The sequence below is a fragment of the Fundulus heteroclitus genome, chromosome 18 (assembly GCF_011125445.2).
Source record: "Fundulus heteroclitus isolate FHET01 chromosome 18, MU-UCD_Fhet_4.1, whole genome shotgun sequence".
In the NCBI taxonomy this organism is placed as follows: domain Eukaryota; kingdom Metazoa; phylum Chordata; class Actinopteri; order Cyprinodontiformes; family Fundulidae; genus Fundulus; species Fundulus heteroclitus.
Window position 1 is genome coordinate 8,428,677 of NC_046378.1, and position 13,672 is coordinate 8,442,348.

At 39.5% G+C, this 13,672-nt stretch overlaps 1 protein-coding gene across 8 annotated transcripts in view; it reads left to right on the forward strand.

Moving 5' to 3' along the window:
* Window positions 1-13,672, forward strand: part of LOC105940333 (von Willebrand factor A domain-containing protein 5A) — an 84,696-nt gene that overhangs the window by 16,928 nt on the left and 54,096 nt on the right. Inside the window, exons 18-20 of one of the 8 annotated variants that reach the window (XM_036149811.1) lie at window positions 4,185-4,348; window positions 5,084-5,207; window positions 5,334-6,271. The exons of the other annotated variants lie outside the window; for them this stretch is intronic. Coding sequence (XP_036005704.1) covers window positions 4,185-4,348; window positions 5,084-5,207; window positions 5,334-5,413 — 368 coding nt within the window. The 3' untranslated portion in view covers window positions 5,414-6,271. Of the gene's footprint in view, window positions 1-4,184; window positions 4,349-5,083; window positions 5,208-5,333; window positions 6,272-13,672 lie in introns of those variants that run through there. 8 annotated transcript variants of the gene reach the window in all.

A 13,672-nucleotide genomic window follows, 5' to 3' on the forward strand; every position in this document is an offset into this window, starting at 1 on the left:
TCAATCAAGCTATCCGCTATTATGAATTTTAATAACACATTTTGTCTCTTTGTTTTTTCTCATCTTTTCTTTTTTACTAAGTTGCATTTTTATGCATAAAGTTTTGGAACAACTTCTTTCTGACCTGTTATTTATAGCCAAAACTAGATCCAAAATAGGTTTTAAAACTTTTTTAAAAACTTCAGTTTCATAGCTGCATGTGTGTTGTAATGCAAGCTTACTGTTTTTTAACCCAACCTTTTAATGTAATTGGTTTTATTTTTAATCTTTTTTGCTATTACCTTGATCACTGAGAATCTTCCCCAGAAGCTAAAACTAATTACAATTTTGTGTGCCGCAAGTTTTAAGATTTCTCACCACCGCTAACTTTTCTTAGGAAATCTGTGCAGTCTTTTATCCATGAGGCCCCAGGGCTTTGTCAAAGATACTCAAAATATTTATTTTGTTCTTCTTAAGCCACTTTGTAATTAATTTGCCAGTATAGTTGGGGTCATTGTCTGTTTGGAGGAGTTATTTGTCCCCAAATTTTACCTCCCGGTTGATGTCTTTAGTTGATGCATCTCAATAATCCAGGATGGGTTCCTCTTCGCTGAAATGTTTCATCTCTTCTAAAAGAGTTCTCTTCACTCTGTAGAGTTATAGGTAAACTCAAAACTGGATGCAAAAGAGGACGATCAGACTACCAACCGTAGTTAGTGCTCTGATGGCCGCTTATTGTTCCCAGGGGGCTGAGTCAAGCTCACGATAACAGCATTGTTATTGGACCATTGGTTGTTAGCCTGATGGTCATCCTTTGCATGTGAGCAACCAGTTTTGATTGTCGCAGTTAACTTGATATCATAGCAAGTATAGACAATGAATGGATAGATATGATATACTATTGGCTATGAAGGAAGAATAATCTTTTTCTCAGACTTTGCTGTTTTTATAGTGCTTACATTTTCACCGAAAGAACTTTAGAAGAACACAGTCAATACAGGTTTCAGAAGATTTATATTTTCTCTGTAAAAATGAAACACATTAGCCCCATTTACACTACCCTTGTTAAATCGATCCGTGCCGAGCTCAGTCCGAGCTTGGATCAGTTAACCAAGCCGAGCTTGGTTCTGACAACCGTTTACACATCACACTATCTCGGTTCCTTGGTTCCTCGCCTCCTACTGACGATCTGCGGTACTTGAAGTTATGCTTGATTATTATTGTGATATTTCGTTGTTTGCAGAGAGTCGGGCGAAGAAGGCAACTTTTGGTGAATTTACTTGACAGTTGGCTCTGTGTCACGCTAGGGAAGCTAGTATTTTTATGAATGTCTGAAATGTCAGCTGGCTGTAAGGAGATGACGTGGTCTGCTTATGCGCTCTCTGTTATTAGAGAAACGGGCTACTGAAAAACCGAGCCGAACCCACCTATTGAACTGGTCTAGATTTAGTGCGGTCCGTTTGTGTCTGGCACGGTCCCGTTCAGTTTGCGTTCCCTTTACCCCGCTTACATTACCCCGAGTCCGAGCTCGGTAACCGAGAACTATCGAGTGTAAATGTAAATCCTGCATTTACACTCGATAGTTATCTCGGTTCTTGAGCTCAGACTGGTCTCAGCATGGTTAAAAAGGGGTAGTGTAAATGGTGTAATTGTCAAAATATTTTCATGAGAAGAGGTAAAAAGTTGTATAGGAACATTGTGCTCTACATGTTTAAATATATGCTTATAACTACAAATGTTGGAACCCGAGGTCAAATTTCTTGTTTGTAAACACAAACTTGATTCTTATTGTCACAGAGCACTATTTTAGGGAAAAGGCTGTAATAATTTTTTTTTTAAACTGGTATTATTGATTTGCATGAAAATCATTTTTTTTTTATCTACTCTGGCCCGGGATTGGAACGGAACACAATTATTTTTTTTTTTTCAGTGGGATGGGACAGGAGTGAAAATCCACTCCCGTGTCACCCTCTAATAGGAACATTGTGCACTACATGTTTAAATATATGCTTATAAATGCATATTTTGGAGCATGAGGTCAAATTTACTTGTTTGTAGCCACAACCGTGATGATTAAAGTTTATCCTGATTGTCACAGAGCACTATTTTAAGGAAAACACTATAATGACATTTTTTCAAACTGCTATTATTGATTTGCATGAAAATAAATTTTAAATATCATAGCTGTAACTGTATTAAACCTGGATATAAAGTGTTGACTGGAACTTGCTATGAGGCCATTTTAACCTAACAATTACTCAAAAGAAAAGACACCCTTTTTTAAGCTGACCTGGAAAACCTTTAGAATCCACAGCAAAATCTACATCTTAGGTAGCGTCTTGCACCAATGAAACAGAAATTGGAACGACTTTGCAGATTTGTTGGAGTGACATAGCCTTGCCTGCAAGCTGAATTCTTGCAGTAATGTGCGTTCACAAACACATGAGAATCCATCTTGTACTGCTCTGGCTTCAACCGTTTGTGTCCGAACAAGAAACAGTTCAGGCCAATCAGGTTGCAGTAATGTGGTCTAAGGCGGGACATACCACTGCGACGAAAGCAAGAGCTGACGAACCCACAGCCGAACCATCATAAACATGGCAGCGCAGGAGGACGCACACGTAGCTGCTGCTGTCACATCTGTTTTGTCAGAATCCACAATTTCATCTTTGAAAGAACAACAAGAAGCTCCTTGACTAGCTTACTTTCTTATGGTTTCTCATGACGTGTGCTGCTTAAGTTTTATTTTGATACCATGATTAGCTAAAACCAACCTTTGGTAGGTGGGACACTAGGTGTCCAATCAGCTCGGAGAGTTCTGCTGAATGTCCCTCCTTTCCCAAAACAAATTCGACGGGAGCAGATTGAAAATGTGCAAAACGGAGAGTGCTGCACAATTTTCAATCTGGCTCACCAGGTTAGGGGCATCACCTTAACCTGTTTTTGGTTATATAAGTGTGAATGAAAACACTACAGTTTGGGTTCTAAGATCACCTCTGACCTGTCTGCCCCAAAACATGTGAGCAGCTGCACTCAGCGAACAAGGGGAGAGTGAAACTGATAGGATATCAGGCCTTTCTCATCTCCTCCCTAAGGTCAATGCTTGCATATTTTCTGTGTGGGACTCTAAACGTTTGGATTATGAGACGTTTGTGTTAAGTCTTATGCAGCCAGTACAGCAATGTGGGAGGAGGCGCTGGCCTCAGATTTGGAGGAAACCTGGGAAGGAGACGGGCTGCAGCCTAGCCAGGGGTGTGATTACTTTATCTGTGCTGTGGTTCTCAATAAATCCTGCAACTTGATAGAATCACAGTTTCCTTTTATTTAATAAGTAACTGAGGGATCAGTTATCATTATTTCCAACAAGTCATTGACAGACCAGGTTTACTCTTTAATTTGCTTGCTGGCATCATTTGAGAAAAAAGTTATTGAACTTCATAGAGGGTTTAAAGTATTTTATATTAATATAATACTATATATTTTTTAGTTTTTCTTTTTTACAGGTTTCACATATTTGCTTTATTTTAGCTTGTAGTTAGGCATCCTTGACTAATTTCAGTAAATGTCTCAATGGCTATTTTCTTGTTTTCAAATGTCTAATGTTATAGGGCAGGAGAGAGACATAATAAGTAAAACACAGTAAGCTACAATAACAAGATCACCAAACAATCCTGCATTTATCTTTGGTTCTAATGAACTGACAATGACTCAATTTCTTGTTCATAAAATTAGCAATTTTAATGCCTGAACCTTAAAAACAGAGACATATGATTTCTATAAGATCCTGATGTTGCAAATAATGTTGAATGATACCACTGGGCTGTCTGGGATATATTGGCTTCAGCGCCTGACAGAGACATTGCTAAACAGAGCAACGTTCAGGGATCTCATCTACTGATTAAAACATTGCAGCAGTTAAACTTTCAACCAGCAAGCAAAATCATTTTATCCTTATTTGTTTTAAAAATATTTCAGAATAAATGAGTGAAATTCTAAGTTTCAGTCCAGATAACCTGTCAAAATGGACTGAATGCATGCAAAACTAAATATTAATTAATGGTCATAATTTATTTATTTCATCCATTTATAGGAGCCCTGTGATATCACAGTTAGGTTGTCATGATTGTCTAGTTGGTTATTGTCAGTGGTTTCACTGTCAGACACCAACAGTCAAATACGTCTATACTTTTCTCTTTATGTCACAGGTCCTGTGGTTACACATGAGGCAGCATCCCCACCACCCCGCAAAGACCCTCTGCTGCAGCTGGTGTCCCTGCAGAAGGCGTCTGGCTGCTGGCTGCTTGATGCACATCTGGCTGCAGCGCTGGGAAAGGCCAGTGAGGAGGTGGAAAAGGCAAAGCCAGCATCGGTGGGTCACTCTCAAAACTAACATTTAATACTGAACAGTTCATTAATCAATATTAGATGGGTGTGCTTCAGTGGCGCAGTGGTTAGCGCGCACGACCCATGTAAGGAAGTCTTTCTCCTGGACACGGCCAACCCAGGTTGGACCCGAGCTGTGGTCCTTTGGCGCATGTCTTTCCCCTCTCTCGTACCCCCTTTCCTTTCAGCTCACTGTACGAAAAATAAGCCACTAATGCCATAAAAACCTCAATAAAATAAATAAATAAATAATAAATCAATATTAGATTATGTAAATATTATAAAGAGTTTTAATTTAAGAAAATAAGATCCATGGTGTGTGTGACAATCTCCAGTGGTTAGTTGGCAGGAGGCAGGTTAAACCTGGTCACCAGTCCATCGGATAAATTAGCCTAAGTTGCATATCTTCACACTGGGAGGAAGCTGAAGTACCCAGAGAGAACCCACACATGCTTACAGAGAACATGTAAACTCCACTAAGAAAAGCCCTGGGGAGGATTTGAACCCAGGACCTTACTGTTGTAAGATGGCAGAACTAAGTACCATGTCTCAGTGTCAAGCTTGTAATCAAAGAATGAATTTGTAATTAATCACCTAAACATATGAAATCTACTCCTTACTCAGTAACCACCAAGCTGCAATCAGTAAAACATCCCTGAAAAGCAGCATTATAACATCTTTCCCTTTTTTTTATCCTGTTTTGTCTGTCTCTGTGCATTAGGTCAACGGTGAAGTGTGGGCCTCCGTTCTGGCTCTGATCTGGCTTCATGGTTTTAAGATGGATGCAAAGGAGGAGTGGGAGCTCCTGACTCTGAAGGCTGCATCCTGGATCAAAGCTCAGAATGGTAATGCACATAATCTGCAGGGAACTGTTGCTTTAACCAGTGTGCATTGATAACTGTAGTTAAAAATGGCTGCCATCTGACAATATTCCCAGTGATCTGATTTCATTTCTTCCTTCCTTCCTTCAGCTCCATGTGTGTCAGAGTGCGTTGAAGCTGGAAACACGCTGTTGGGCTGCAGCGTGAAGAAAGAAGATCTGGGGCTCTGAGGTTTTCCATGAAGAGACTTCAGCTTTACTTTGGAAGCACCTAAGTGCAGGAAGGAAAACTATAAAGTTGTTGATTGATCAAGATAAGCAGATTTTCTCTGTCCTTAAAAAAGATTATAAAGCATTTGGTAGTGTAATGGTACATAGATTTTACTAAACATTTTCAGTACAGCCCTTTAGTTTAGCCCACGCCTGTGCCAACGAAATTAAGCCTTTTTAAACATGAACACATACAGAACGTTTATTGGTGCAACTAAAATGCTTAATTGTGATGAAAACGGTGAAAAAATTTACATTAATTAGGTATTTTTAACTAGTAATAAGGTTCCTCGATCTCTAGCTTTGCTGCACATAATTACTCACCTAAAATGACTTCTACATGAATATAAACATTACAGCTAAAGTACAATTCTAGCTGTTTGTTGCAGTCAACTGGTTAAAAATGGTGCACAGCAAATGGCAGACAGCAATACAACCATGACAAAATCCAACCTTATCTGCTGAAAATTCTATACTGATCTTTCTTTGAAATTTAATTGTTTTCAGAAATGAAAAAACATTGTGTTCACTACTAAGTAAAGTAAAAAAAAGACAACCGTTTTATTTGTTTCGCTTGATTAAAAACACAATGAAAATTCACTGAACAATGTTTTCAAAAGCTGAGAAACATACCGTATCATGATTTTGTTTTGTACCATTACACTCCAAGCATTTATCTGTGTTTCTACTCATGTATCTGCCAAAGTAATTTTGCACTTTTTGTATTTGCAAAAAAACATTGAGTCTCTTTTGCAATGTTCAGTAACAGTAGAAGCAATTGTGTCTAAAAAAAAAACCAATAAAACAAAAACCAAGAGACGAATGTGTACCTGTCAGTAAAAACGTGATTCCATGACTCACAGGTTAATAGGCCGTGAGCCAGAATCTCTAGGATGACTTTTCATATGAACTGTCAGGGGGCAACTTTCTTCCACCGGGATAAGTTGCTACTATGTTCCCACATTTTCACTTGCACATTAATAAGTTAAAGCTGATAAAAAGTCTAAACTGTTGCGCTCTGGTCCAAGAGGTCACGTGATTGGATTTTTGCTGCTCAGCCAATCAGATCGCTGTATTGTCAGCTGAGCGCGTTCACCAGTTCATCATGGCTGCGCCCGTAAGATGTTTGTATGCATCTGTTTCCAGACGAAGAAAGCCCAATAATAGCATTTTCTGGTCCCAGTTGGCAAAGATCTTGTAACCTGACTCAAGCCAGACGCATGTCGCTCCGCTTAGCTCCACTCACATACATCTGGGACACCGCCATAGGAATTGCCTTTTTGAAGGCTGGACCTTATCAAAAATTCTTGCATGTGATTGGATAAGCCACTTGTCTGTCATCTTTATCGACGTACTATTTCAACCACTCACACCGAAGCTAACCCGTGACGCCGATGAGAGCGACGCAGGAAAAAACTAAACTTTTTTTTTATGTGTTTGCTGCTCTAGTGGCACGCGTTTTATTGACAGTGAGCTGACAGGAAGAGGGGGGAAGACGGGCGGCAAAGCGTCGCGGGTCGGAGTCGATCCCGGGCCGACCTTGTCGAGGACTAAAAGCCTCCTAATATGGTTTGCGCTAACCGCTCCGCTGCGGACGCGCCCCGGAAAACAAAACTTGCCAAATCCGGTCGGGAGAAGGGTGAAAACATGGTTTCCACCAACAAAAGCCTTCAGAGCCGTTCTCTGATGTTCTTTTAATGAAACAATATTAGGTAGATTGGACAACACGGAAGAAATAGCAGCATCAATGTTAACGCTTGCTTCCTCGATGCGAGCCGCCATTGCTATCAAAACAGTCTCATGTCACGGTCGCTTCTCCACTACGTCACATCTATGAAACTCCAGCCCTGCGTCCTGATTGGCCAGACCATAAAATTGGTTGGAGAAATCACTTTCTATGGGCGATGTCCCAGATGTATGTGAGTGGAGCTAGGCGGAGCAACATACGTCTGGCTTGTGTCAGGTTAAAGATCTTGATGGCAAGGAAAAAGAAATAGCCCAGTTCATCCATCCATCCATCCATAATCTAACACGATTATCCCTGCTGGGATCTTGAAGGGTGCCGGTGCCTATCTCCAGCTGTCAATGGGCGAGAGGCGGGGTACACCCTGGACAGCTCGGTGAAGCTTTATTTGCAATATGGAGCTTGGCAAATACATCAGTTTTTGTTCACCTTTGGTTGTTAAATGTCTGTATGCAAGAAGATATGTAAAAGATCTTTCATAATTTCTGGAAAATGCAAATCTTTAGCACATGTACAATATGTGGTTCATTCGTCTGCTTAACTGTCCAGAACCAGCAATTAAGTTTGTAGCAGACATTATGTTTTTGCTCATATATTTTGTGATTGAGGTGATGGCTAGGAGGCCTTAAGCAGTGGTGTCCAAAGTCAGTCATCAAGGGCCTGTGTCCTTCATGTTTCAGGTCTTGTCCTGGTTCAACACAGCTGAACCTAATGAATCCTTAATTAGGGTTAGTTTAAACCTTGGCTGCATCCGAAAATGAAGCTTAAGTGGAAATTCAGTTGAAACTTGATTGCCTACCTCCATCCAATCAGAGGCTCATCCGCCTCTGACGCAAGCCAATCAGCTTTGAACTGTTCCTCACGAAGCCCAATCAGCATCCTGGGTTCATCTTAAAAGAACTTCAAATCCACGTCTCAGCCTTCTACCCGGCAAAACGCAAGCGTGGTTGCGAAATGTCTGATTTGGACTCAGATGACCCTGATTCGACCTTTCTCCATCCCCTTCTCCACCATCGTAGCAAGCTCCGTCTGGCTTCCTATGGTGCTCCTTCAACCTCGTCCCTATCAGAGTGTAATTCCTCCCGGACTCTTACGGATTACCTGCCACATCTCAATCGGTCCGGCAGAAGACCGCCATGTTGAGCCTGGTTCTGCCAGAGGTTTCTTCCCAAAGGGGAGTTTTTCCTCTCCACTGTCGCTTCATGCTTGCTCATCATGGACAGGTTCTTGCAAACCTGTGTTTATCAAGTTGGACATCTATCTTTCTGGGTCCCTGAGTGAAGCTCTAGTATCAGCTCTCGCAGTCTACTGGATCTCACCAATACAGCTTAAGCAGATCGTCTCGCCAACCAGCATCTATGGACTGAACAAACTTTGTGTTTCTCCACTCCACCACCAGTTTCAGGCCTGGGGGGGGGGGGGGGCATCCCTATTCTCATACACCTGCTTATGCATATTAAAGTATAATTCAGCATTGTTTCCTGCCGAGGTCTGAGCGCCAAAGTCTTTAAAATAATTGTATCAATAAAATTCTTCTAGTTGTCTTTTCTTTCCGTGTGAGTTTTTCAGATTGAAATGTCTTTTGGGTAAGGACTCTTGGGCCAAAGCAGATGTGCATCAATGGTCGCTACTATTCGGATAAGTGCAATCCGAATAGTAGCAGTGAGTAGAGAAGGAGGCTGGAGAAAGAGACTGTATGGAGAAGAGTACTACTATTCATTTGAGGCAGGTAGCTAAAGAAAAAACATAATATCAAGACATCTTTTTGAAACAGTGATTCATCTGTAACACCCAGTGTTTACTGTAACTCGTTCTATCTTGGGGTTAGTGAGGCATCCATGAGGCGCCTCCAGGTTGTACAAAATGCTGCAGCACGACTTTTAACCTGGAAAAAAAAGGTCTGAGCACATTACCCCCATCTTAAACTCCCTTCATTGGTTGCCTGTAAGTTTTAGGATCAGTTTTAAAGTTCTCTCATTTGCTTTTAAATCTCTTTGCCCTACTGTTGCAGCTCCACAGTTATGGAATAATCCGCCCTTGGATGTCAGGCAGGCAGAAGAGTTTAAGACTCTTCTTAAAACACACCTGTTTGTGGAAGCATTTTTCACATCCTGAGAGGACAGTTTTATTTTAGCTTGTCTCTGTTTTACGCAATTTTACTGTAATTTTCAGTTGTATGTGCAGCACTTTGATGACCTTTGTTGTTTTAAAGTTCTTCATAAATAAACTGGTATGGTATGGGTACTGACACAAATCTGTTTTCAAAACTACTCGTTGGTTTTCACTTGTTTCATACAAAAAGTGTGTCTTGTTGTTTTAATTGGACTTTGAAAAATTCAGAATGAATAAGGAGATTAGTACATCAACAAAGACTTTCACTGACTGCACATATCAAGTAAAAACACTGTTGGCCCTGGAAATACTGCTAATTGCACACCCACATAATTTTTTTAACATATATATTTTTAAAATAGCTGTCATACTAAACTAAGATAATTCGCCATTTCTTCACAAATATATCCAGCATTCAAGTGAAATTCAAAAATACTTTACTGATCTCAAATGGAAATAAAATGTTGTAAATTATATATTATACAAATTTCTTAAAATAGTTACAGTCACAAGCAATTTAGCCGATATGTTCATGTGCTGGCGATGGGATGCAGACCAGTTGGAGTCGTTTCAGTGAAAGATCAAATCAGTTTTTTCACATACAACTAGGACAGCTTGGAGGACAAAGCACAACTTAAAAAGATGAATTCAAAAAGGAGTTACATGAGCAACTCTATTAGTGTATTGCCGTATTTCATAAGGTTTTATGAAATAAATACAATTTTTTCCCCCATTATTGACCAGTACTGAGTGTTGTACAATACTTGTGTACAACGCTCTTGAATTTCATTTGAATAAGACTGTTATACAGATTTCCTACTCGAGTCTTCAATGAGATGTTTATGGGAGATAACATGAAAATGATTAATTTGGAGCACTTTGGAGCCAAAGTGCCCCAAATTAAATAAATAAATAAAACATTTTGAAATAGTTATTTAATATAAAAAGTGACAATGAAATTGTGAAATAACTGAATGCTTATATATTTATCACCTCATTATTATGAAATATGTTCCATTCTTTAAAAAAAAATTTCACAGTAATAGAAATTATTGTTGAGGCCTCTTTATTTAATCCCATCAGTCCTTTTTTCAAAATGTCATTTATTTCAGAGGGGTGTTTTTCCCGTAGGCCTGTTTATTAACAACCCTTTTCAGCTGTAGCGCTTCCCCTGCCAATCAATATAAAGAGGGCGGGGCGAGTTGTATGATTGGCTGCTTCTTTACCTAGACGGAAGCGAACCAACGAGTTTCAGGTCATGCCCGGAGCTCAGCGCTCCCACTTAAGCTTACGATGGAGCACTGTCGATGAAATTAATAGGCTACTGGGGAAAAAAACACCATCATGAAAAAACAGAAGACTTTGGAAAAAAAAACATTTTTAAATAAAAAACGTCTGGCATTAATAAGAACGCCTCAATAATAGCTTATACTGTTTTGAAAAAACGTATGTGAAACATTTTTGTATTATCATGCCCATTTTTAAAGAAGGATGAAAAAATATTTCATAATCATTTAGGCGATAGTTTTATATAGGCTACAATCAGTAAAATCACAATTTCACTGTCACATCTAATATGTATCTTTTATGTATTCAAGTAAATAGTTCATACTGTTTTATTTATATATTTAATTTGGAGCACACTGAGGAAACAGAGGAAATGTTTTACCTTCCTAAGCTAAGAGGTAAGGTCACTTCCAATATAAACTTTTGACCAAAAGGATAGTTGTGTCCATATTAGTCAGAAGTTGTGCATAACAAACATTTGTAAACTCATAATAATTTAAATCGCATTCAAAAGATACAACATACAGTTTAAATAGTTACAACTTCAATAACTAATAAATACAAATTTCAAGTTTAAATTTGTGCTTTACTCTTTATGAGCACAAACAGCAGCGGCTGCTTAAGAATACGGATTTTTTTTTTGAGAATACGAATTCACAACAGTGGTCTGACGTCACGGTTTCCAAGGCTGGTTAATGGAGCACAGAGTGTGAAGATAGGAGCCGTGCATGCGTTCTTCAGACTGACCGTCTCAGAATGCAACGCGGCCGCAGCTTTATTCCAGACAGCGCAGAGTGTCTGATCCATGCTCCATTCTGGAAGGTCGCGGTAATGCACCTATAAGTTGTTTGCCAACCACCATTAAAAAAAGGGAAGAAGAAGAAGACGACAGCGCAGAGATCAAGGTGGTAAGTTAAACATTCCCTTTTCTGCTGCTGTTGTTCTTCAAAAGTACGTTTTCAGATCGTTTGAGGCGAGAATATTATACTTTTAAGCTTCCCTATTTACAGAGTTGGTGCGTAATTTAAAAAAAGAGTCTGATTTATTTGTTTTGTGTTTATCAGGCTGACGCGCGTTGCTTTATTAACTCAATAATTGCTGGAATAAATTGTAAATGTCTCCCAAGGATGTCAGCAGCATATAAAATGGGGCTGGACGATAATTTAATAACAATATATATCAATCGAAAGACGTGTGGCACAATAAAGGGAAAAAAGGGTTGATAAAAGTTGGTTATAGAGACAGTTTTCCTTCCTTCCTCTTAGCCTATTATATTAGTTGATGCTGCAGTCACTGCTTCCTCTCAACCAATCGTAATCGCGGACCCAGGCACGCCGTCACAAAGCGCCGCCCTCTCAAACCACAACACAGAGCACGTGAATATGTCGCAGCAAGAAGCGGCGGGGGAAATTGTCCCAAAACGGGGTTTTACTAGTTCGCCAGTCTGACAGAAATAAACCAGTGATTTGTAAAACTTGCAAGGAACCGGTAAAAACAAAGTCTGGTAACGCAACCAACTTGTTTCATCACGTAAGCCGCTCACTACCGCAGCAGCGCAAGCCGTTTTAGCCCCGCGCTACTCTGCGTTATCTTCTTCTTAGGAATCTTCTGGAACTTCTTCCAAAACAAAGCAGGTACAGCAACTAAACTGGGCTTCCTTCTTTGTGATAAAATGACAAAGCGTCCTGGCGGCGTAAGGACATCAGGCATGCAGTAACGTGCTTTTAGTGATGGACATACTGCTGTTGTCTGCAGTTGAAAAACCTGGCTTTAAACAATTACTCGCCACTCTTGATCCACAATATAAAGTTCCAGGCTGCAAGTTTTTCTCTAACAGCCCTCCTTAACAGCGCTGGTAACTTTAGTTCATTCTTTGTCAGTATTTAATAACATCACCCAGGTCTCTTAAGTTGAGTCATTTTTCATTAAAAAGTTATTGTTAAAAATGTTGGTTAAATAAAAATTGAATAGTGATTGTTTGTGTGTGATATATTAAAAGTAAGTCATTTATCAATATTATAAGAGCCATGTTTTAAATCTTTTTGATAATTATCTATCGATCAATATGCATTTTTTTTTATCAATATGCTTTTTTCTATATCGTCCAGCCCTAATATAAAATCTATAAATAAATAAATTCTATAAATGTTTTTCCTATCTAAGTGAGTTTCCTCTGAGTGAGGACACGAAGAATTGAGAGAAGAAAGAGGGAAAGAAAACAATAGTAACAATATATAAAAAAAATTCAGATATTTATTTTAGACAAATGTTTTAACTTTGGAACAGAATGAAGGTGTAACATATTCAACAAATTAAGTTACTAACGTGGTTTAAAACAAAGAAATAACTTCTATTAACATCTTATACAAATAGACAACACCTACAAACTTAGAATTAAAAATAGTTGGAATGGAAATTAATTTACTGATTATTTTATGTATTTTTACAGGTAGTGAAAAAAATGAAATGAAGCAGCATGTGAACATGATTCCAACTGATCTACGTTAGGTCAGATGTAGTCGTGTCAACTTAAACATGCAGCCAGCTGGAGCAGCTCCCTGTCTTCAGCCGCCGGATGGTCATCCCCCTCTGGATCAAGCTCCTCGTCCTCCACATCAAGCTCCTCCTCCTCCACATCAAGGTCCCCTGCCTTTATGCAAATATTGTGGAGCATGCAGCAGGCGGCGATTACTTTTGAGGAAAACGTCGGGCAGACCTCTAGCGCCCTTAAGAAGATGGAACGCCACCGTGTCTTCCGACCACCAAAGGCGCGCTCAATGATGTTTCTCGCCCTGGCGTGGTGTCTGTTGTAGCGTGCCTCCACTTGACCTGTACCAAATATAAAATTAACTTGTAATTTAGGTAATATGCTGATATGTCTTAATATTCTATTCAATTGATATAATCTATGTATCAATTGTGTGTCATTGTTAGCTCTATTTAAGGACAACAAGGTAAGAGATCTTACTGGCAAGCTGTTTCCTTATAGGATGCACCACAGGCCAGCCAGCAGAGGGTCAGCAGCACCTCTATCTCCTGTGGCCATCCATGGACCTTCTGATGGGCAGCAGCTGAAG